The 26,548-nt window shown below is 37.9% G+C and overlaps 1 protein-coding gene across 1 annotated transcript; it reads left to right on the top strand.

Moving 5' to 3' along the window:
* Window positions 1-30: 30 nt before the first annotated feature.
* On the top strand, window positions 31-25,439 carry LOC5566413. The gene is made up of 3 exons (XM_001650755.2): window positions 31-874; window positions 12,642-13,013; window positions 24,701-25,439. The coding sequence occupies exons 1-3, from the start codon at window positions 535-537 to the stop codon at window positions 24,835-24,837; spliced, it is 849 nt and encodes a 282-aa protein (XP_001650805.1). The 5' UTR covers window positions 31-534; the 3' UTR covers window positions 24,838-25,439.
* Window positions 25,440-26,548: the final 1,109 nt, after the last annotated feature.

Here is a 26,548-nt window from a genome sequence, read left to right as displayed (position 1 = left end):
ATACGTCTAGCACCAGCCGGGTTGCAGCCCGTTTGGTCGGGATAATTAGTTTGAAGAAGTACCTAACGATATGGGGAGAGTGCAAGTATGTAGATTAGATGTTGGTCGAAGAACGACCTCGAAAGGAAAGTGAGTTGTTCAAGGGCACACACGTTTTATCCGTTGTCGGTGTCTCGGCAAAGGGGGGATATTTGATGTTGTATAAAAGCCCCCGGAGTCAGGGACATGAATCACAAACCATCTGTGAACATTGATAAGGCAAGGGCCAGCTGTTGTCGTCTGAAAAGTGATAACGGGGCAAAAGGATTAAGGGGAGAAGTGCGCACAGTGAGTTGATGTGGCCATGAGGACGATAATTGAAGTGCAAACGTTGTAGAACAGAGTGTGTTATCCTGCGCTGAAGTGTGTGCTAATTGAAAGTACTGGTAAAGTGATTCGCTTGATAACTTGGCGAGAGCGGACTATCGAGTGAAAGTGCAAAGTTTACGGGGTGTTAGTTTTTGGATTGGAAAAATCGAACTGTCGGAGACAACCATGATTCCACGAAGCTCCAGCAAGGTGGCGGTGGTGATTCTGTTGCTGACAGGTGTTGTTGCCCTGAGCCGAGCGGACGATAGTGGCGGTCCAAGCCCCAGTGCTCCAAGCAAGTTGGATGATTATGTGCTCACCACTCAGTCCGAGTGCTATAAATCGAAGCGGTTGGTGTCCTGTTTCAAGTATCGAATTTCAAGATACATTTGGTCGTTTGCGTCGGGTCGTATGAACTGGCTGCTGCCCGAGGATCAGGCTTACGAGGGTGGCAATGGGCTGCGGTTAGTGCGGCTGAATGAGCCACAGGAGGACGACGTGTTCCCGGAGGCACGGCAGATTTCGCGTAAGTTGATTGGCGGTTGTCGGATTTTAAAGATTACAATGATATTAACTGGGAAATGGGCACAATTAAAACTTGAGAAAATTTAAAATCATTCTTTCATAGCTTCTCAAATTGGACAGAGCCTTTGTTTGCGTAGTGTTTTCTCACGAGCACTTCTACAATTTTGAAAAGAGAACTTTCTATGTCTATTGAATAATTTTGCACCTGAAGGGTAACTCTCCGTAATACACCCCAACGGGGCAATACGCCACACTTCATTTTAAACGGCTTTTTACACGTTATTATAATTATGTTACTTAAAATCCGCGAAAAGTTATGTTGCACATATATGCTTTTCGAGAATCACAAGTAACCAATAGATATACAGTCAACTCTCCCTTACTCGATATTCTCGAAACTTCCCGTAATTCGATGGAATGCGCGGTCCCTTTTAGTCGATACTTCTCTAACTCGATGTTCCGTAGCTTGATGTTCCATAACTCGATGCTAACTGTTTTAGTTTCCCATGCAAGATTACCTCTCTAACTCGATAATTTCGTGAAAAGTTTTAAATATCCTATAATTGTTATTTGATTGCTTAAATTTAGATATTAGATTAGATGGTAGATGGTTAAATAAAAGTTTAAAATCTGTTTCAGCGTGATGAAATATCAAACATTTGCGGACTGTACATTAAGTTAACATCCATATTATTATTACTATTTTGTATGTAGTTTTTTAAAAATCAGGAATAGTTCACATATTGAAAATTATGTGCTCTGTATCTCGATAGCTCCCTAATTTGATGGACCCTGCAATATCGAGTTAGACCCCAAAATATCGACTGTAAAGGTGAAGATGAATCGAAGCCAAACCTCAAATTTTCAAGAGCACGAATCTGGAGAACCGAACACCCGTTTGAGCTGAAAACTTAATTGATTGGTCACTAGCTGGGTGTGACCAATCGATTAAATTTTCAGCTCAAACGGGTGTTCGGTTCTCCAGATTCGTGCTCTTGAAAATTCGAGGTTTGGCTTCGATTCACCTTCCCCTTAAGGGAACCCTTTAAACCTGGTGGTGAAATTTTCTGTGTAAACATTTCTATAACGCTGTGGAACTTTTTTCTTTGAGAAGGGCATATTGCCAGGGTTGTTTTGAAACGTCAAGGTTTAAACCGTTTACAAAAAACATCTTGTACCATTTTTACAGCTAACATGCAAGAGAAAATTACATGCAGCGCATAACCTCCATTTTGTCGCTCATTGAAATAACAATACGTTTTTCTTATTTCCTGAAAGCTTTTATAAGGGGTTTCAAGCTAATTAGGTTCCGATGAATGTTGATTTCACAAATGAATATATTAGCTTTGAAGGTTATACTATTTAAAAAAAAAAACGATGCAATATAACAACAATGCCCAGACAACCAGAAGTCGCATAATAGTTTAAGAACAAAGTCGTTTACTCATACAAATTGCATCACATCCGCACTAAATGGTGATTGAAATCGTTTCACCGATGAGTTTCCTCGCATAAAACGCTATTTTACGAGTTCATAATGTACATTTCGGTTCCTTCTGTATACTCAAATAAATTTTGTTATCATAAATTAAGTCGCATAAGAGTATATATTAGTTCACAATAAAATCTACACACTCGCATTGACTGCTATGTTTCATAATATAAAAAAATGCACGTATATCACCTCCACTTTTGTACGTATAAGGCCTTTTCATGACATCTTATACGTGAAACATTGCACATATAAGCATCGCATAACGCAAAAGATGATTTCATTATACGTGCATTCTGGTTGTCTGGGTGGATACTAGGCAGTTATTTAACGAGTTCAATAAATTCAGCACAGCACAATTTCATCTAGTACTTCATTGGCAATCTAAAGTTCTGGGAGTTTCAGTTTATGACCAAGCCTTTTACTAGTATGATTTGTCAGCTAATATCAATTTTGTCTTATTCTAAATTGGTGCCCTAATAAATAGGAAAGTTTGCGGCTGCAAAGATTACATTGCTTAAGATGTCTGGGTTTGATTTCCGAACAGTTAATAGTCTTTTCGTAGTGAAAGCTCAACATTGGTAAAACTTCTAGTACGACATATGTTCAAAGACGGATGCAAGAAATAGTAGTCTGGTTTAGAACGGGTATCACTTCCCGAGCAACACACATGTTATAATTGTGTATTATCAACTTATATATGACTAATTTTGGTCATATTTCAGTTGATAATACACAATTATAACATGTGTGTTGCTGGGGTTCTAGTGCTACATTTGTTCCCATGGTATAACACTTAGTATGCAAGTTTGACAGATCGCAGATCTAGATTTTTTTTTATTACCTCATGTGCCGTAAATTTTGGGCAACTGCATAAACATTAAGGCTCAAGAATCCATCATTCAATCATCAGCAATTATCAAAAACTAAAAATCTGTTTTTTCATTCAAATTTTAAGGAATCCTAATATATATCTATCATTGCATTGCACTTAGCAAATGCAATGCAATGATAGATTTTTATGAAAATTGCTCAGATTTTGAGCATATAAACTGGGTTGGAAAATGTGTGAAACGATTATGGTTAGTTTCCTCTTTAGGTCTTCGATTTGATCCCTCAGTATTACACCCAAGTTAGACAGATCGCAGTACTCTTTTCGCAGCATTCTGGATTTTGCTCTATTAATTCATGTGCCATCAAATGTTTGGTAACTGCAAAGGGCATGAACGTCTTTGTTTCTTCTTCGATTATATCCTTGTGCTTGTAGCACTGTATACGAATGCAAGAACTGCAATCTTGATAAAGAAAACTAAGTTGATAACTGTGGAAGTGCACTTAGAACATTCAGCTGCGAAACAGGTATTGTCGCAAGAAAAATGAGCCCGAGAAATGTGACCGAACTGTTTTAAATATATCAATTTGAAATCGTTTTTTTTAATTCTCAGGAGTATCCGAGCCAGTGATACAAGATGTTATTATTATCTTATTGCATGAGGAATAAAAATCACCAGAAAATAACAGAAGCTCGTATTTTATATCTGAATACTTCATTAGAACTATTCAACTATTCTACTATTCAATTTCACGTAAAAAGTGACTTCCTCTATTATTGGAAAGGTTTCAGTAATAGTGGTTTATGCTAACTTCCGTTCCTATAATAGTGGCTTACATTGATTTCCCATTAATACTCACTTTTATAGGAACGCACCACAAAGGAGCAAAAAAGTTAAGGTTTTTAATTGTTGTATACCATTTCCTTAAAAAACTCCAAGTTTTGTTTACACATTCATTTCATTTTGACGTGAGCCATACTAGAAACACGTTGTAAACCGCAATACCACTTTTATTGGACACACACTACAACTGGATCAGCCACCCTACATAACTAATCGGATTTTTTGGCACGGCTCGATTTTATGGCTACATGCAATATTTGAACGTGTTGCCAAAATCGAACGGACACTGTAGGATTGATTCAAATATGAAGTCTATTGTTTTTCACGATTTCCCTCCTTCTGTCACGCTTTCTTCAATACCTAATACATGTACTGACACACTTTCGTAAACCACCCCCCCCCCCCTCCCCCAGATGATGGGTGGCATTTTTGAATGATCCCTGTAGTACATCTAGTAGAGCAATAAAAATATTAGTTGGCGATGTTGTTACAAAATTGATTTTAATTATTATTATTAGCTTTAATAATGATTCATTGTTTGTTCAATGCCTTGTTGTAGAGGATGATTTGTTTGGCCCGGTACTCACGCTGTCAGCTCGTGGAAAACTAGATGTTGGAAACACGAACAGTAGCGGCATTAGAATTCTAATGTTATTGCTTCTACTAGTAAAACCCTAGGACAGGAGGTGACAGCTCAACTATGACTGCCCTGTTGTTGTTCGCTGTTATCAGTATTCTTTTTAAGCTAATCTTGTAAACAAATTCAAATATCAAAGTTTATAATTTAATTGTTTCTTGTATGCTTCATTCATTTCATGCAATTGAGCATGCTAGCTTTAAAAAAAATGGTTCATATCCAAAACCGACGATATTTTTACAGAAATTTGAATCAATTTCCATTGCTCTCATTTAAGTAATTTTTATTTATTTTAGCTTTGTAGTAACACATGTGATTGAGTTTATCAAAATCAAATACAAATAGATTTGAAACGAAAAGATTTCATGAAGCACTTCCAAACTTTTGATAAAAACTCTAATTTATGAACTGGCAACACGGCCGGGCTAGCAACAAAGTGCCCTGTTGCAATTCAATTCAACGATGTAAAAGCAGGCCTTTGCCAAAACAACCCATGGAAGTGGTCTTTTTCGACAGGTAATTGGTTTCGTTTTTGTACTTTGACCTGACACGTCTTGTCTTAGGTAGAACCAAACCTATTACTAGTATGCTTTGGCAGCCAATATTTAACTCTTTTTGGTTGAATTTTCTCGGCTAGGAAAATTTGCAGAGTGTTTTTTTTGGCGATGCAATCCAATACAAATTAAAAGCCCTTTTGGTTTCAAGGTCCGACGTTTTAATGTATATGACGTTTCAAGGATTAGCATAGCCTAGCATAGACTGACTGTACATGTCAATGGTTGTTACTCCGTGATTGATCAGACCTGGTAAGAATTTCACTACGATCCAAATTAACCCATATCCGCCCAGCGTCCTAAAAATAGGACAGAAGCCCCGAACGCCCAGCGTCCTATAAATAGGACAGTACTTGTAGTGCAAATATCTTGAGAATAAAGAGGTTTAGGAGAAAACTGGCTTCTGCAACTTTGATCTCAGGACGGCTGACTTCCACTTGGTAACTATTTTAATTCAGAATTAACTCACCAGGTGGTGCACAGACGCCAACAAATGCCGCATATATAAGCAACATATGAAACAACTTACCGGCGTACAAATATTTGCTTCATTTATATCTCAATCCAGCGATGAGATACAAAATTGGTGTCTTCGACAAAGTTGGACAACTAAATAATATATATTCGCATAGAACGTTATAAATTCGGAAAACACTTCCGAGATGGCGCTAGTGAGCCAAAACTTTATTTGCTTATATCTTAGTCCAGTTATGAGATACAAAATTGGTGTCTTCGACAAAGTTGGACAACTAAATTATACCTGTTCGCATAGAGGCTTATAAATTCAGAAAACACTCCCAAGATGGCGCTAGTGAGCCAAAATTTTATTTGCTCATATCTTAGTCCAGTTTTGAGGTACAAAATTGGTGTCTTCGACAAAGTTGGACAACTAAATAATACCTATTCGCATAGAACCTTAAAAATTCGGAAAACACTCCCAAAATGGTGCTAGTGAGCCAAAATTTTATTTGCTTATATCTTAGTCCAGTTTTGAGATACAAAGTTGATCAACTAAATGAGACCTATTCGCCTAAAACCTTATTAGTTCGGAAAATACTCAAAAGATGGCGCTGGTGGTCGAACATTTTGATTGTTAATATTTCAGTTCAGTGATGAGGTACAACATTGGTGTCTTCGACAAATGTGTTCAACTGAATGACAATATTGAACAACTAAATTATTCTTAGTCACATAAAACCTTATAACACTCACAAGATGACGCTAGGGTTCAATGATTTTATTTGCTTATATCTCAGTACAAAGTTTGTGTCTTGGACAATGCTGAGCAACTAAATAAATCCTATTCGCCTAAAACCTTATTAGTTCGGAAAACACTCACAAAAATGTTCAACCTATTAGGATCTATTCGCCCAGAAACATAATAGTTTGGAAAACTCTCCCAAGGTGGCGCTAGAAGACAAACATATTATTTGCTTATATCTTAATCCAGTGATTGGATACAAAGTTAGTGTCTTTGACAAAGTTGAAGAACTAAATGAGACCTATTATAACTAACCTAACTTATAACTTCGGAACCTAAACTAACCTATAATTTATCTAACTTATAACTTCGGAAATCACCTAAATGGCACTACTGGGGACACATTTTATTCGCTTATATATCGGTCCACTGATTAAATCCAAAGAAAGCTATTCGCCTAAAACCTTTTTAGTTCGGGAAATCATTCTCATGATGGCGCTAGTCGGCAAATATTTTATTCGCCTATATTGAAGTCCAGTGATGAAAAATTTAGTATACTCGAAAACGATGATCAACTAAAGGAGAAATGTTCGCAAAAAAAACTTATTAGTTGAGAACTGCTTTTATGTGCGAAACATCAATGAAACAACCAGTAAGAAATTGGTCTTCCTATATCAAAACAATGCATACTAACTATCGAGTCGATCAATAATCGCATATTTCGGGTGCAATGCTCCTTTTATTTTTATATGAACCTTGACACCATTTATTGAAGGCCAAACAAAGAAAACACATGTTTTTTAGCCATCGAATGAAAAAAATGATCTTTTGAAGGGAGTAAAGAACGGAAAACCGACATATTGACTTATCCATCCGTGAACTGAACTCCAAGGGTGAAGGGCGGCTGTCTAATGAGAGTAAAATTGAATAGCCTCCAACCTAAGTCCAGAACCAGTTTTAAGGTTTAACGTGGAAAAGTAAAAATTATAATTCGCATAATTACAGGTAATAAATGTGCTTGAAGGATATTGTTTGCAAGCAGTTATTTACTACGCGCTACTACAATGCGTTATTGCCAAAAAATTCTGCTAAATTCCCAAAATGAATGTTTTTGAGAAAATTGATAACGCCTTCACCTGGGAGGGAGGCACAGATACTACACACGAAACATGACACAACACTTTTCCAAATTGCAAGATAATTTCCGCTCACCAACGACAATCAAGGCAGGCTTGCGAAGAATCGCTAGTTTTCTTTTGTTGTGTATCTTCGATCTTTCTGGACAAACTTGGGAAAAGGGCCATTGTCTTATGTGCATCCAATTTTAATTTTGATTGTTAAAGCGTAAAAAGATGCGTGATTCAATACTTTACATTCTATCAAATGAAAAAGTGCTATCGTGGCATTGCTCTTGGGTGTGCAGGAATTGATTTTCAACCGATTGTTGTCAACTTTGTTGAAATGCAAAAAAATGTTTTGATCAATTACGCGCTTTTCTCATGTTTGTCCATTTTTTAAGATCTGGGCTCACAGTGACAGTTCGTGACAGCAGAATCTCGGCTCACTATGACGTACGCAAATTTTGTATCGGTTTCTCCCTCCCAGGCCTTCACCATTGTTTGGGCGTAATTTTGTATGGTTGTTTACTTTTCCGAACCAGTGACACGTTGAGATAGCAGTAAAGAGCCTCCCATGCTGAACTCACTCGGTCCAAGAGTTGTGACATTTGAGCGGGCACGCTTCTATATGCTCCCCAGGTATTCTGGTCGGCTCTAGTGTCAAAAATCTTGGATCGCGTGGATTCGGTTCTATCGCTGGATAAGACCATATGCATCAGTGATGCAGTAACTTCAACGTTATAGACGAATAATGTTGGCTTCAAATATTCACGTAAATATTTGACTCCAATATTTGACTGTTATTGAACTGGAGGACTAACTTTCGATTAGCACTAACGAAATTCTGGTATTGCCAAATATATTTATTTCGATCGCTGTCAGATCCGAGCCACATTGTATACTAATAACTTAACCCGGAAAAAATATTTTGATAGTTATGTTTTCATTATCAGCTGGCAAGTTTAATAAAATCTTTTTGAAGACTGTTCCGAAACATCTGTATGTTTTTTTACAATCAAAATATTTGACGTAAGATTTTATTTTGTTTATGGTATAAAGGGTGTAAGTGTGCATAATTGTACTCATACATGTATTAATGTATGTATGTCTGTATCTTACTTACGTGGTAGAACAGAAAATTGAATTGAAGTCACTAATTGATTTAGTTCTGGCATGCATCTTTCACCTCTGAAATTTTTAGTCTTTATATTGCAATTTCTTTATTAGGGTACGTTCATAAATTACGTCATGCAAAGTTTTGCCATATTCATCCTCCTCAATTTTCCTCTATTTCACACTTTTTGTATGGATTTCATTTTTTTATATGGGTGGCCACGTTTCCTGGTAACCCCTTCCTTCCTCTTCTGTACGTGACGTAATTTATGAATTATCCCTCACCTGCAGTTTTTTTTTCAACTTGTTTACATTGTAATGGGTCGAATAGCATGAAAATATATTTGATAAATCTCGAAAATAAACTTATAGAACAACTAGATATGGACGACACACTTTCAAGAATATTTTTGGAGCCCCACCATAGACTTGATTTTTTTTGGTGAAATAAGGTTTAATTTATAGGAATACGACTATCAATAACAAAAACGGAACTGAATTACAATTGTGAGATACCTTGGGCGTTAACGGGTTAATAAGAGATGGGAGTTTCCGCTTATTCTCGAAGTAAAATTTTAGCAGATCTAATATTATTGATCAATAACGGCGCCGGCCAAGTCCTTACAGTCAGTTGGGATGGGGAAGGAATGTTAGAGTGTAATGATTGTTGCTTCTAGAGACCGAGAATACCTCTGCATCTCCACAAGCACCACGGGAAGGGTGTTTATTAATGAGGGAGGAAAAGATCTGGGAGTCACCTCTGGTCGATGATGTGATCCATGGATAAGGAGGAAAAATACGACCTAAACTTAAAGCTAGTTTTGCATTTTGTCTCGAGAAGTTTTTGGAGAAGATTTAAAAAAAACGTCAACATCCAATATGTGAACAATTCAAAAGATGTTTTTCTGTAATGGCGAAAAAAGAAAAATATATGTATATATTTGAAAAAAAAAATATGAAACAGGAATGATGCCGACACTTGCAGTGACGAACCATACATAGTTTGTTTGAAAATTACAGAAGAGTAACGCTGTACATTTTTGTCTCGAGATGAAAAGTTTTTGGTAGGAGTTTTAATATATACGTCAACATCCATAATGTTGAGCCATTCAAAAGATATTTTTAGTAACGTTAAAGAAATAAAATATATGTATATAGAAATTATATAAAACAGGCATAATGCCGACACTTGTAGTGACGAACCATACAAAGTTTGTTTGAATATTACATAAAATTAACCCTGTCATGAAAAAATGTGTCATAAGCATGAAACGAGCTCATCAGTTGGTAATCCATCCTCGACTGAACACGTATATCTTTTCACACTCACACAACGCGAACCGTAAAACTACTCGGCGTCCCGAAAACGAACCGTCTTGCTTGGGCTTTCCGAAGCACTGCCAAGTAAACGTGCGAAACAAAAATCAAACTCCCGGCGTCCCGAAAACAAATTGTCCTGCTTGGGCTTTCCGAAGCACTGCCCAGCAAAACATAATTCAGAATTTTTTTTCGAAAACTCCTCCAGGGATTACAGTTATTCCTTCATAGATTTCACCTCGACATAATTCAGATATTTTCCCGTAATTTCTCCTGGAATTCATCCAAAGTTTCGCCAGTTATTCCTTCTTGGATTCTTCCAAGATTTACTCCTTTAATTTGTTCAAGGATTTCTGAACAGGTTCTTCCTGGAATATCTCCTGGATTTTTTTCAGAGATTCCCTCAGGAATTTCAAACACTGTTGCGAAAACTCCTCCAAGGATTTCAGTAATTCTTTCAAAGATTTACCCTCGACATGATTCAGATAATTTTCTAAAAAAATCTCAATGTATTCTTCAAGAGACTCCTCCAGAATTTTTTCCAAAAAGTATTCCTCAGTTCCTCCAAGGATTTCTCCAGAAATTCCATCTGCAATTTCTCTATTTTGAAATTGCTCTAAAGAGTTATTTCTCAAAATTCCTCCAGGTTCAAGGACTCCCTCAGGAATTCCTTCAAGAGCTCCTTCAGAGATTTTCAAACGTATTTCTTTAGTAACATTTCTCCGGGCAACAATTCAGATATATTTTTGAAAACTTCTCCAGGAATTACAGTACTTTCTCAAAGAATTTCATTAAAATATATTTCCAAGAAATATTTCAGATATTTCCCAGAAATATCACAAAAGAAAACTCCAGTAATTCTTCCAAAGATTTCCCGAAAGAATTCCCGAAGGGACTTTCGAAGGGAGATTTCCTGCAGAAACTCCTACAAGGATTTCTTGAAATAATTCAAAAATTTCAGTATTTTTTTTGGAAGATATCGTCCAGACAGAATCTGAATTCCAGTTCTAGAATTTGTTTACGGATTCCTCCAGAGATTCCTCCGAGAATTCTCCTTGGGATTTCTTCAGAGTTCCACGAAGGATTCCTTTAGCTACTCTTTCCTCAAATTTTCTAGGGAATCCTCCAGGAATTCTTTTAGGAATTTGCCCTAGAATTTGCTCAGGTATTACTCCAGTAGTTCCTTCAGTTCTCAACGAACTGGTTTAGGAATATTTCAAAAGGAACGATTCAATATTTTATTTTCGAAAACTCATCCTGAGAATGCAGTGAATCCTTCAGAGAATTTCTTCAAAAAATTCACCATGAAATATTTTAGATATTTACTAAAAGGGTATACCTGAAACTTTTCCAGGACATTTCAAAAGATTTTTTTTAATTTCTTCATTAGTATCATTTCAAACCTTATATTCATCTCTTATATCTAGGTGTTCTGTGTTGGACAACACTATCATCCTAATTTGGTAATACAAAATCAAGCTTTTATTAACATTATGTTAACAACATATTACATTTCCTTTCTCGTAGCAGTTCAAAATATTTACAGTTGATTTCACCTGCTTATAAGAGAAAAAAAAAACGCTTTCAATTAACTTAACCTTACTCAACCTAAATACCTAACGCATTATCGTGGCAGTTTTTGTCTAAAATTATTAATAATTTTATATGACATTTGTTCCAATATTTCAACATTGGATGTTCTATGTAACTCATTAGTACTATACCAGGGAGAAAGCTTCAGAATCATTTTCTAAATTTATTTTGAATCCTCTGCAGAACTTTCTTACTGGTATTACAACAACTAGTTCATATTGGTACAGCATACAGCATGGCTGGCCTGAAAATTTGTTTGAAGATTAAAAGCTTGTCCTTAAGACAAAGTTTTGATTTTCTGTTAATGAGTGGATAAAGACATTTTGTTTATTTGTTCCATTTGGCTTGAATGCCCTCATTGTGATTTTTGAAAATTTATTTTTATCTAGGTTGAGCCCTGGATACTCAATACATACATACCTTAATAACTACAGGTTGAAATAAGCGTTTCAATCAAACGAAATAAATTCTTGTTAAAATTAAATGATTTAGTGCCAAATTCGATTGTTTATTGATTTACAATACACATGCTACTATAGTAGTGAAAACAATAATGTTTGTGCCTAATACATTCCTTGTTATGATAGCTTCTACTTTCAAAAAGAATACCCTCTAGAAAATCTTACCACAAATGTGTTATGCCTGAAGGTCCCCCTTACTCCGAATTCTCACTTACTCTGGGGTTCTTTATAACACTGGAGCCAGCTAACCAGTCTTATCATCAATGTTACTTTAATCACTCACCTAATAGAGGATTGTGTTATCGTATTGCCAAAACTTATATCATTATTCATAAAAACAAAAATATTTGTTATATTACATATTTATATTTATTAGCGACATAGAAAAGGCTTTGTAGAACACAAGTTGAATGTTAAATATAAAAACTATCACCCCCTCACAATTCTATATTGTTATGAATTAAATTCCACCGAACTCAATTTCCCTGCCAGTCAATAATAGAAAATCCGACAAGGCTTTAAACGTAATTTAGCCCGAATACCATCGCTAAACTCTAAGCTCTCCAAATCATAATATCTCACTCCTATCTATTTCCCGCTTTGCAGCCTACGACAACGAAATCATGAAGGCGGCCAAATTCCTGCAGCGTTCCCTGAACACTTTCATCGCTGCGCACGGGGTCCGGATTGGCATGGGCTCCGATAGTGGCGCTCGCTTCCTCGACGACGTGGACGATTTCGACGGCCGAGGCAAAAAGAAGAAGAAGTGGAACATGATCCTGCCGCTGGCCCTGATGCTGAAGCTGGTGCACATGAAGCTGCTCCTGAAGCCCATCCTGCTCGGTGTCGGTCTGATCCAGGTCCTGCTCATCGCCGGTGGCCTTATTATATTCAATTACTTCCGGCACAGCAGTATCTGCCGGCTGCAGCCGCATGTGGTGCATTCGCATTCCCACATCGCCAGTGAATCGTCACCAGGTGAGTCGAACGAACGGTGGTGGCGTGGCGTTTTCGAAGATTGCGTATTGGAAGAGTACTGAGCTCAAGTTTAAAGCACCAAAATATGACTATGCACATAATTTGATATCGCTTGTCGATTTTTTATTATCACATAAATGAGTTTTTGGATGCTAATGATTTAGAATCAACAAAGTTGTTTAATGCTTTCTTTACTAAGAGGGTACTTTTGATGATTTAGAAAAGTATTGTATCTGGCTATATAAGAGAGACAACAAATTTTGTATGGATATAACAAACATGCTTAAAAGTAATCGATATAGAATCATAAAATTACAATCAAACTATGCTTCAAACAGATGTTTAAGTCCCATTTTTCATGCTCTATACTGCAATATCTTTTTTTTTTGCAAAATTGTTCAACTTGATAAGACACACAAGTTTGTCGAATAACATTTTTCAGAAAAACTGATCGTTTTCAAAATATTTTAAAAATAAATCACCCACTTTAGAGTTATTGCAAATGCCTTATTTTGTAAAAATCTAAATTATTTATTTTGAACTATGTTTGAAGCGAAAGGATTTAACCCGTATAGGCCTGAGTGGAAGCAAAAATTCTGAAACCCTCACCACTCAGCGAATTCTTAAGGGATTCAAATAATATTTTGTCAATATACTGGCACACATTTCTAGTTCCTAGAAGTGGACCGCGTTCCTCGGAAATATTCTTGTGGTCGGAGTTATTCCGGTGGATCACTGGGTCAGGTCGGGTGAGAAGGGTACTGTGCGTTTGTGTCCCTGAAAGTAGGCAAATTTCAAGTCACAGATAATTTGTAAACTTTTTGAGAAACGATTGAATTGGATAACTATGAGTTTTGCATTTGATTTATTCTACAAATGACCACTTTCGGGTCCCGGTACGCCTCAAACTTATGATAAAGTGGCCAATTTGTATCTGAACAACTGTGCCAAACTTATGGGAACGCATTTTAGTGCACAATTATGTTTGATTTCTACTTTTCGACATTTGAAACGGTTTAATATCCAACAAATCTTTAGTCGGTTCTTCCGGGCATTACGTCCGAATGGCCACATCCGGTATATTTCAAACTTTGCAAAACTCTTCATTTATAATGTTGAATGTCAGATCATAATGATTTATGCAAATTTAAATGATTGTCATTGAAAATAAATAAAGGTAACTTGGCATGTCCCAAAAAATAGCCCTTTTTTACCCGGCTTGACCAAGTGACCCACCAGAATAACTCCGGCCACTGGAATATTTCCGAGTTCCTCTGGCCACTTCCAGAAACTTTATATGTGGGCCAATGAACTGACAAAAAATCATTTGAATCCGTTAAGAATTCGCTGAGCGGTGAGGGTTTCAGTATTTTTGCTTTCACTCAGGCCTATACGGGTTAGTGACAAAAATGTTAGATGTAACAAGAGATACAAGTATGTAGAAATTTTTGACGTAGAAGTACGTCTTTCTTCTCTATACAGGAGTGAAATTGGAATTTCAAAACCAGGAGCGTTACGTTGGCATGAAATATTTTAAACGTTTATAACTTTGCACTGGCTTAACAGAATTTCTTGATTAGCACCTCAATCGAAAGCCAAGACATCAAAGCTTCATGTCGTTTACTTACTGAATCTCACATACCTGTCTAAATAGTTTAATAACTGTTTTAAAAGAGAACGTTGATTTCAAGCAAATCTATAAATAGGGGTGGCTAGAGAAAATTTGACGTCATTTGCTTTTCACTCTCCGATTGGCTCGCATCTCAGCAGGCGACAGATCGTCTTGCTCTGACCGGACGTGCTTTTCAGGCACAGACATCGATAGCGAAGGACGCCCCCGTTTGTCTTGCTTCGCTCAAATCAAACTGTCGAGCGAGCGAGAGAAGATGCCGTCCGAAGCTAAAGCCATCACCGCTGCCGCCGCCTAGAAGAAGAAGAGGAAGCAGTCCACAGGAGAAATTGCGGTCGAACTGTGAACACGGTCGGGCGAGTCATTCTCGCTTTGTGGTTCACTGCTTGTTTGCGTTCACCCAGCCATCGTCATGCCGCCGCAAATTTCATCGGCCGAGAAGCTGTTGACCCGCGCTTCAAAATTTCGACTCGTGATGAAATCATCATTGGTGGTCAAGAAGCAATCCCGTTAGGAGCAAATACCAGAAGCCCCCTGAGTTTTGCTGGTCCGAGCAGTGTTAGTTATCCGTAACAACATCGAAGCTAACAAAGCCATCGGTTCTTTTCAGAGCCATCAAATTTGTGGAAAAGAGTTAAAAGAGAAATATTTCCGATTTTATTTATAACTTCTAATATTCCTAAATCAATTTCACAGCTTCATACAAAATTTCATTTGTCACGAATAATTTATGACTCAACCATTTGAGATTGTACTCGCGGACGCTGCTGCAGTGCCGTCGGGGTGAGTGCTCAACATTTCACAACGATTGCAAAATAGAGTGGCTTTTCCAACAGCGCCTTTTATGTTCCATATTTTATGGGAACACTTTGATTAGGAAAATTATCCCATGTGACAAAATTGCGACATATTTAGAATGCTTTTGAAAAGACATTCTCATTGAACAATTGTAATAATTTTGGCACCCATGGATCATAAATTTACCTTCATAATAAAGAAAACTATTGATTATCAATAGCTCGTATTGAATATTTAGGGAATGCCAATCATTCCAACAATTCATGTTCGACCAATTTCTCACGTAATAGTATTCTCCGCAATTTTCAAGTAATTCCAAGCCCAACACATTATTGGCACATACCCAGTTCCCAGATTGGTCGTTCAGAAAGCGAAGAGCACAAAAGGGAGGAGCATCATCTGCTATTCCAAGGTTATAAAACATGCTGCCTTCGTTGGATTCAGTTTCATTCCATTTCCGCTTTCGAGCTGGTAAGAGCTCCTCCGAACTTGCTTAGCGAGAAGTACCTCGCTGCTAGAGGCTTGCTGAGCTGTTAATCCAGAATCTGGTTTGTGAAATCACTCAAGATTTCAATATTGAGCTACGTTTCCAGATTTCAACTAAATCCCTGTGATCCGCTACCCTGTTTCTGTTGTGCACCCATGAATTATTCAGCTGGTTTGTTGAATAAACAGAGAACTTATTCACATCTTCTTCTTCTTGGCATAACGTCCTCACTGGAACAGAGCCTGCTTCTCAGCTTAGTGTTCTTATGACACTTCCACAGTTATCAACTGAGAGCTTTCTTTGCCAAAGTTTCCATTTTTGCATTCGTATATCGTGTGACAGGTACGATTATACTCTATGCCAAGGGAAGTCAAGAAAATTTCCATTCCGAAAAGATCCTGGACCGACCGGGAATCGAACCAAGACACCTTCAGCATGGCTTTGCTTTGTAGCCGCGGACACTAACCACTCGGCTAAGGAAGGCCCCAACTTATTCGCATGCATTTGCAACTTTTTCGATTTTCCATACAAAATCACCAACTTTGGTAAGTTAGATCTCAGTTATTATGGAAATATTTTCGAATGAAACTTTCACAGAACATCAGATGTAACTTGAATTTTAACATATATTTTTGAATAATTTTTCCAATCACAAGTTTATAAGTAATAACGGTTTGACTAAACTGTAATTTTCGACGAAAAATTCAAAACTTTTTATCTTAAAATTTCATAGCCTTACACAAAAACTGTCTTCAGCAAACTTATTCATCTCGTCGAAGTCTACAACTTTGCTGAAGATACCATGAAGCTATTCCTTCAATATGTTTAGTTATGTCAATCATAAAAAAATCGTCAAAATATTCACTTTAGTCAAACCGTAACTGCTTTTCATCGTGTGATTGGAAAAATCACTCAAAAACATATGTTAAAATTTAAGTTATGTCTGATATTCTGTGAAAATTTCATTCAAATCGATCCATAAATAACTGAGATATAGTTTATCAGTCGGTCATTTTGCATGAAAAATCAATAGAGTTGCCTTTTTTTTCTCAGCGAAGAATTACACCATCAACGAAAATAGCGCGAAAGCAATAACCAATCGCGTGCGAGTAGCGAACGGAGTGACGAAACAACCAAGCGAGAACCCCACCACTCGCCATCGGTGAACGGAGCTCGAGCAAATAAAACCACTGGTTGTTCTGCTCCCAGCTCATTCACAAATCGAACGGCATAACGAACGGATCAAGCAGCGGAGCAGCAAAGAAGAGCGCGTGAAAGCCACAGCAGTGTGCGAGTAGCGAACGGAACCAGAGAGCAACGAAGCGAAAGCAACAACTGAAAATCATTCAGTGGACGGATTAGTAGTCAGCGCCAACCGGCGACCTGTTGGAAACTAACACCAGCGAAATATACACCATCTGTCTCTCTTTACCATTCATATTCTTGTACTTGATGAATTCAATGAAATGGTTTGGTTTGGCGATGGAGCAAAGAGTTATTAAGGATGATTTTACTTAACAAAGAGTTGTTGATAAATATTCCAATCAATAAGAGTTGTTTTGAAAAAGTTCACTTTTATCAGAATTTTCCTCGGAAAATTTCTGCTTTACCAAAGAGTTGTTAATGAAATTCCTGCAGCAAAGGGTCGAGTTTCTCCCCACGAATATTTCCAGCCAGGACCAGTCATGGAGGACAATCCATCCAGAGCATCACGGCCCCCGCTTCCAAAATTCTCGAGTACGGAAATTGGAAAACGTAATAAAATTGCGACATTAAAATCAATAAATTGTTTCTTGACCAATTGTAATGAGCAACTATTGATCTGAATTGATTTTTCTACATGTTGTCTATTGCGTTAATCTGAGAAATAGGCTATATGAAATTGATGTCTTGGCAAGGGACGTACAAGATGAGCATTATGCTGTTATTGCATCCCGACGGCACTGCAGCAGCGTCCTCGGAAACATCCTCAAATTATCGTATTGTCGATTATTCGTGATAAATCAGATATTGTATGATGCTACGAGATGAATTAAGAGATTATAGCAAGTTTGTGGTAAGCACATTAAGAAATATTACTAGCTATACTGTGTTTACCACGAGAAGTTCTTACTAGCTCGAAAGTGTAAATGAAATGAACCGAATCCTGTTGTTGTTATAGAGGGATTTTAATCCGAAGGACATTCGTCCCTTAAATGAACCGAATCTGTCGAAGATAGCATATTTTACATAATTTGAATTGCAGACGATGCTCTTCCCTTTCGTATTCTTCGCCTTCTTCTGATTGACCAATCTAGGATAAGGTACATGAAGTTGATGTCTTGGTTAGGGATTTACATATCTTGGAAAATTCACATGCGCTTTCGTATGAACAGTAAAAATATCAACATTATTTTAATAGCTTACAATAAATTAAAATCACGCATGATATTCAATAGTTTTCTTTATTATGACGGTAAATTTATCATCCATGGGTGCCAAAATTATAACAATTGTTCAATGAAAATGTCTATTCAAATGCATTCTTAAAATGTCGCAATTTTGTTACATGTGATAATTTTGCTAATCAAAGTGTTCCCACAAAATATGGAACATCAAAGACGCTGTTGGAAATGCCACTCTATTTTACAATTGTTGTGGAATGTTGAGCACTCACCCCGACGGCACTGCAGCAGCGTCCGCGATTACAGTCTCAAAATGGTTGAGTCATAAATTATTCATGACAAATGAAATTTTGTATGAAGCTGTGAAATTGATTTAGGAATATTAGAAGTCATATATAAAGTCGGAAATATTTCTCTTTTAACTCTTTTCCACTAATTTGATGGCCCTGAAAAGGGCCGATGGCTTTGTTAGCTTTGATGTTCTTACAGATAAATAACGCTGCGGGATGTTATCAGTTGATTGTCATGGTCAAACGGGGAATCCTCAACTCAAATGTATAAATTTGAGCAAGTTATTTGCTTATACGACGAACCGAAAGATTCGTGGCGTGGATGACGCACAACAGTAACAGGTAGTATCACCGGGCTTAAGTCGAAATCTGATGATGGCAGCGATGACGATGGCTGGGTGAACGCAAACAAGCGGTGACGCACAAAGCGAGAATGACTTGCCCGCCCGACCGTGTTCACAGTTCAACCGCAAATTTTCCTGAGGACTGCTTCCTCTTCTTCTTCTTCTTCTTCTTGGCGGCGGCAGCGGTGATGACTTTGGCTTCGGACGGCATCTTCTCTCGCTCGCTCGACAGTTTGATTTGAGCGAAGCAAGACAAACGGAGAGGTCCTTCGCTATTGATGTCTGTGCCTGAGAAGCACGCCCGGTCAGAGCAAGACGATATGTCGCCTGCTGAGATGCGATCCAAGCGGAAAATGGAAAGCAAATGACGTCAAAATTTCTCTAGCACCCCTATTTATAAATTTATTTATAAATTTGCTTGAAATCAACGTTCTCTTTTAAAACAGTTATTAAACTATTTGGACAGTTATGTGGGATTCAGTAAGTAAACGACATGACCCTTTGATGTCTTGTCTTTCAATTGAGGTGCCATTCAAGGAATTTCGTTGAACCAGAAAACAGTTATAAGAGTTCAAAATATTTCATGCCAACGTAAGGCTCTTGGTTTTGAAACTCCAATTTTACTCCTGTATAGAGAATTTTTATTTTACTTTCAAACTGTGCGGCATAATCAAATGCAAAAGCATTCAGTTCCCGATGGTTAGTGCCTGTGCTTTTACTGTTCATACAGTGCTGTTCTGAATAATAGCAGCGCATGTCGATTTCCATACAAAATGCTCAACTTTGACATGCAGTAGTTTTGTTCCCTTTCAAGCAATCGAGCTGAAATTTTCTCCACAGAACTACAAATATGATCAATTTTGTAAACACAAAATTTCAGTTTTTTCTGAGTCCCTGCCGAAAAGTGAGACACTAGGTGAAATTTTTCGAAAAAATAGCAGTTTTTCATTTTAAAATTTTTCTTCTAAAAATATTTTAAACATTTTCGGTTTAGGTGTAGGTTTGATAAGTAGGAGGAGATTGTTCCAATGGTAAGTGATATACAATTTTAAACTATAATGTCAAGCCGAAATTCAAATTTTTAAAACTGCTATTTTTTCGAACATTTTCACCTAGTATCTCACTTTCCGGCAGGGGCTTAGAAAATTTTGAAATTTTGTGTTTACAAAATTGGGCATATTTGTAGTTCTGTGGAGAAAATTTCAACTCGATTGCTTGAAATGGAACAAAACTACAGCATGTCAAAGTTGAGCATTTTGTATGAAAATCGACATGCGCTGCTATTATTCAGAACAGCACTGTAAGTCGCAAGGTGGAACTTTCCCCGAGGTCGTGTACGACTATGACAAAAGCCAGGATCAGCAATTGGTATATGTTGGTTTGTCGCGGGTTACTTCACTGCAAGGGTTATTTTTGACAAACTCTTCCATTTTTTTGACGTTGCATAACGTCTTACGGCTACATACTGGGGTACAATTTCGAAAAATCGCTCGCGTCACGAAAAGTGGTTAGATTTTGACTGTTAATAACTTACTAACGCCCGGATAGATTTTCAAGATTCTTGCACCAATCGATTGGAAATCTTTCGAATCTACTCCAACAATGAAAACTATTGATTATCATGACTAAACTATTGAAAAATTGGGAAATATCGAAGCATGTCTTATTTTTCATAGAAAAGCACATTTTTCTTGTGTATTCCTGACACAGACATCATTGCGCGATATCTTAGCCACTTTCGTCATTCAAAGGGAAACGCCCCTTTCGGTCTTCTTCTTACTTCTCTTTATTTTCTCGTGTTCAGTCGAAGCCAACCAAACTCGACTTCACGCGCGCATCAATCAATCGTTGACCAGCAACCGGAGAAGGACTCATATCGGAATAAAATTTACACGTTCGTCGCTGCTGCTGCTGTTTATTCCCAAGTTAAAAGCTGCGGGTTCCCGTGTAATCGCTCATCATGGCCCTTGGCATCCAGCTAGCCCATCGAACTCGTGGAGAATGCGTCCAGAAACCTTGATAATTACCGTCGGAGGAGTGAGCAAACCATCGAATACAAGGATGGACAAGAAAGCACAAAATTACCGACCGCATTTTAATTTAATCGTTTTCGGTGATCTTTTGGTGTGTTTCTGTCTAACAATGGAATGAAAACCCAGTTTGATCGACGGTGACTACCACCAACCGTCCTTTTCAGGACGACAATTTCATTTTAAAAGAGTTGTGAGAATTTTCCACCGTGAAGAGCGACATTACTGATGATTGGTTGTGATTGATTCAGATTTTGGTCAGTCATTTGCACGCAACCATAAATGGGAAATAAATTTCCCATTGTGCGCGCGCGGGGCGATCCTCGACAGTGTGTGCATGAGTCGGATAAATTGCGAACGGCACTTGAATGAAGAATCCCTCCCGGTTTGTTTCGCATTTAGAGATGATCGCATAATGCCGTTGTCGCCGTCGCTACCTAAATGATACTAGAGCGATCAGTATCAACTCGTCGAACACAGAGCTAAAACTAATAAGCAACAGCTTTGTTGACGTTTCGATTTGGTAAGACATTGTCGATCGAATGGAAATACGCACACAGAAAAGACTGCGAAAATGCTACCGCCGCCCGACCAGAACGACGGGAACCTATGTTAAACTTTGTTTGCCATTTATCTCCGTTGAAAACTAATCATCCGAAACATTAATTGATAACTAAATAAATTATTTAATCAATTGTGGCCCTGAAAAGGGCAGTTGTTTCAAATTGTGCTTCAATGCAATTTCAGCACGTTCGCCACGGATACGACGAGTATCGAAAGGCTTCGGAACCCACTTAAGCAATCAATCTTAGTGGATCATGCGTGGACCTTCAAGCGGAATATTTGTTTGTTGAGCAAAAGTTATCGCTCATGCTTCTTCTTCCATCGACCGGTTGAAGAGTTAATCGAACCAACCAAATAATAACACAAAATGTTCATAATAGGTCAACAATGGCATGCAACAAATAGTGTGAAAATTGATTAGAAGAGCACTTATTTTCGACCTACAACAATTCTGTGCCAATTTTCGGATTTTCATACAAAGTAGGCCAAAACCGTATCGAAAATCGGTCGAAAGTTAGTGTTGGGTCGAAAATTGGTGCTGTTCTTTCAGAAATCTTTCATAAGTTCGTGACGGTCTCAAGCCAGGAAATAGAAGATGCTAATGTTATCCAACGTCACTTTGGCGGTCGTATCTCGGAAACAACCTCTTACTTTTTAAGTTCCATCACGCCAAAGGCAGCAATTCTCCCAAGAGGGTTGACTTGAGGAATGAGCTGCAGCGCTTAGGCAATCATCGATTAGTGACGCTTTGAGACGAACTGCGTGAAATACTGGATCATAGCGGCCAAGCCTGCATATTGATGAGTATCAATGTACAGAGCCTAAATGCTCATGCAATGGATATTGCTACAGACCAAAGCACTGGACCGATTCAATCGTTTATCACGATCGAAGCACCCGAGCTATCAAACATCTAATCTACTGGAGGAGTATGGCGAACTACAGCTGGAGCCAGAAACCGATCACCCAACCAAGCAACACAAGGAAGCAACGACCAAACAAACAAATTCAATCATCTGGCATTATTCCTGGAACACCAAACACTGGTTCTCGGAACCACAGAACGACAAATGGTTCTTTTCAGGACTACCAAAATGAGTCCAAAAAGAGTTAACTTCTGAAAACTTCATCCGATCAATAACAACACAAAACTAGTACACTTTCAAATTCATACACTTGACAAATCAAATTATTAATCATCGTAGTTCTACGTCAACCCCGCGGTAATGTAATAGACATTACCCACCCCAAATTTTTTCCATAAAATCCATACTTCTCAAAATATGTCAAAACCAAAATTTGTCTTTCTTTATGGGACATTTGCGATAACTTCAAAGTGTGTGATCAAAATGGTGTGAGTTTTATACTGCGCTTTTTTTCCACAAGCATTTTCCTAGTTACGGTAGAAGTTTCAGACCAATCAGAGCTCTAGGAGTCTAGATCCAAGTTTGCAAACTCTGCCATTTGTATGAACTGCCGTTCTTCTTGATATTTTTTTTGCCGGTCACTGTATTTGAGATTATCACAGGTTGAAAAATCCATACAATTGGAGTATATGTTGAAAATTGAATCAAGTTTGTATGATATTCAGCAAAAATTACAGAGAAAGTCAGATCTCTGCCCTCAATCTTCGCAGAGATTTGGATTTCTTTGGAGATTCTTGGAAGAAGCTTCCTAAGCTACTCGGATGAAGCTTCCTTAGCCTCTCGGAAGCAGCTTTCTAAGCGTCTTCGAAGAAGCTTCCGAAGCTTATTGGATGCAACTTTCTAAGCTTCAAGAAGCTTCCCAAGCTTCGTGGAAGAAGCTTCCTAAGCTTCTTGGACGAAGCTTCCTAAGCTTATTGGAAGAAGCTTCCTAAGCTTCTCAGAAGAAGCTTCCTAAGCTCCTTGGAAGAAGCTTTCTAAGCTTATCGGAAGAAGCTTCCTAAGCTTCCTAGAAGAAGCTTCCTAAGCTTCTTAGAAGAAGTTTCCTAAGTTTCTTAGAAGAAGCTTCCTAAGCTTCCTAGAAAAAGCTTCCTAAGCTTCTTAGAAGAAGCTTCCTAAGCTTCTTAAATGAAGCTTTTTAAGCTTCTTAGAAAATGCTTTCTAAGCTTCTTGTAAGATGTTTCTTAAGCTTCTTGGAACATGCTTCCTAAGTTTCTTGGAAGATGCTTCCTAAGCTTAATGGAAGAAGCTTCCCAAGCTTCTTGGAAGAAGCTTCCCAAGCTTCTTGTAAGAAGCTTCCTAAGCTTCTTGGAAGAAGCTTCCTAAGCTCCATGGAAGAAGCTTCCTAAGCTTCTTAGAAGAAGCTTTCTAAGCTTCTTAGAAGAAGCTTTCTAAGCTTCTTAGAAGAAGCTTTCTGAACTTCTTGTAAGATGCTTCCTAAGCTTCTTGGAAGATGCTTCCTAAGCTTCTTGGAAGATGCTTCCTAAGCTTCTTGGAAGATGCTTCCTAAGCTTCTTGGAAGATGCTTCCTAAGCTTCTTGGAAGAAGCTTCCTAAGCTTCTTGGAAGAAGCTTCCTAAGCTTCTTGGAAGAAGCTTCCTAAGCTTCTTGGCAGAATCTTCCTAAGCTTCTTGGAAGAAGCTTCCTAAGCTTCTTGGCAGAATCTTCCTAAGCTTCTTGGAAGAAGCTTCCTAAGCTTTTTGGAAGATGCTTTCTAAGCTTCTTGGAAGAAGTTGCCTATGTTTCTTGGAGAAATCTTCACAAGCTGCTTTGGAAAGAAGCTTTTATGGCAGAGGTTTCCTAAGCTTCATTAAAGCTTCCCAAGCTTCTAGGGAGAAGCTTCTAGGGGGAAGCTCTTCGATCATCTACGGAGATGCTTGCGAAGTTTCTAGGGAAAGTTTCTATAGCCTATTGGTAGCTTATAGAGTAAAGCTTTCTGTGAGAAGCATGCCAAGCTTCAAGGAAAAAGCTTGTCTTGCTTCTTGATGGAACCTTTTTTGAGTATTTGACAGAAATAGAAATAAACAATTCTTCTATCGTTATGGGATACACTGTGATAAACCGGATTTCACAGATCCAATAATTCAATCGAATGTTGTTCATTTTATAAAAAATGATTTCGAATCTCCACTGTTTACCACTCTTATCCATACTCAGTTTTCGTATTTATCTGCATAGTTTATGATGAGCTTAGATATCATAATTAACGTGGTTGGTGTTCTTGCGTTTTCGTTGCAGAAATTTCCTATTCCGCCTACGGAGCTTATCCATCGTACTCGGCTTCACCGTACAATGCCTACAGCAAGGACTGGGCCACCAACCGGGCTTATAGCGCGTACAGCTTCCTGGATGCCATTGACAACCACAAAATCTAATGGCATCGGCCGTCGAAACGAACTGCAGCAGAGGATCATTCAGTGTTCAAGAGCTAATTCCAATAATTCTATCACTGTGCTGAATTTTAACCTTTCTGACTCTTGTCTTGCTTCTCTTCAAACGTTTCTCCTCAGTCTATCTTCTACTAAGTATGTCAGCTTATTCTGCATAATTTTCAAGTGATTTCCTAACCAAACATTTATCTTATCTGTCAACTGCTTCGCTCTGCCATTATTTTCCGACCACCCACCGGTACTGCTAGTCTCAGATCCCACGTAGGAGATTACTGTTAACAGACACACAAACAATTCTAAAAGCAGTGCTTCCGTTTCCTGGTAGGATTGGAAGTGTTTGCTCGAGGATGACGGTAGCTCTAGAGAGCACAATCTATTTATTTACTTATTTATTTATTTATCGCATTATTTATTTTCCAATAAGATCCAAAGTAGATGGCAAAATAAGCCCATCCCCCCGAGCGTCCCAGACCCCCACTTAGTGTGTACTTAAAAGTCGGATAGCCTAACGCAAAGCCCCAGCTTAGCTGTTATCAATAGTGAATAGCCCAGGAGAGCAAATAAAATGACAAGCGTGAAAAACAGTCGTTGCTTGAGTCGTGTTTGCACCTGCTGCCATCCATGAGAAATCCCTGCTCTCTTTTCCGGCCTCTGCCTCTGGTGGCTTTCAGTGAATGAATAGGCGTTTATTAATTTCCATCGCGGAGTCGTCGTTCGCAGCTGTTACTGTTATCAAGAATGTGCTTTTATAACTAATCCCTCTATGTTATGAACTTGGTTGAGGAGTTATTCATTGTGGAGTGGTGGTTAGGGACACGAAATGGGCGTTCAAGGATCAGATTCAAACACTGGAGATATTCACGAAATTCAGAAAGAGAGGGTTCCGAGGTGAACCACTTCAATTATTATAATTTTAGGATAAGTTTTCTTGGCAAAATATTAGTTATGTCACTAGGGTTTAAATTCAAGACACACCTTTTGATTATATGATTATCCACCGATGTAGGACGTGTTTTATCTACGCAGTCCCCATGTAGGGCGGTTTTGAAGGTTACCATGTAAGACGGTATCGCGTAGATGTACAGTCGACTCTCCACAACTCGATATTCTATAACTCGATGGATTTTCCGATCCCTTCAAATTTCCATGCATCGTGCTCTCCATAATTCGATATTTCTATAACTCGATATCTCCACTAGTCGATGTCACGTGAGAAGTAAATTTCTCTCCATAACTCGATATCTATTTTAAAATCTAATGGTCTATTACTTGTTGAAAAACACGAAAATAAGAAAAAACATTGTCTGTAAAATAGCATGGTTTTTCGAGCATTTCGAAAAAAGTTTTTAAATAATTGTTTATAAAATACTTTCAACAGAATAATATTGCCTTCTTACAGAAGTGATCATATGTATTGGAAATACATACATTTTTTATTCGATTTTGTGATTTTTTGTGTCGGTATATTCTATAACTCGATAATTCTATTAGTCGATGGTCCCTTGAATATCGAGTTATGGAGAGTTGACTGTATTCCAACATGGTATACCGTTTTGATTCATATTACGGACACTTAAGGCATGAACTATATCTCATCAGGAAGCATATAAAAAAAAACAATCTGTATGTTTCCTCGGTGCTATCGAGCCTTTAAAACATTTAACTTTCTAATGGTGGACAAATATTTTGATTCCGC

Source organism: Aedes aegypti, chromosome 1 (genome assembly GCF_002204515.2).
Source record: "Aedes aegypti strain LVP_AGWG chromosome 1, AaegL5.0 Primary Assembly, whole genome shotgun sequence".
Lineage (NCBI taxonomy): Eukaryota > Metazoa > Arthropoda > Insecta > Diptera > Culicidae > Aedes > Aedes aegypti.
The sequence above is the reverse complement of the archived record's forward strand: the minus strand, read 5'-3'. Positions and strand labels throughout refer to the sequence as shown.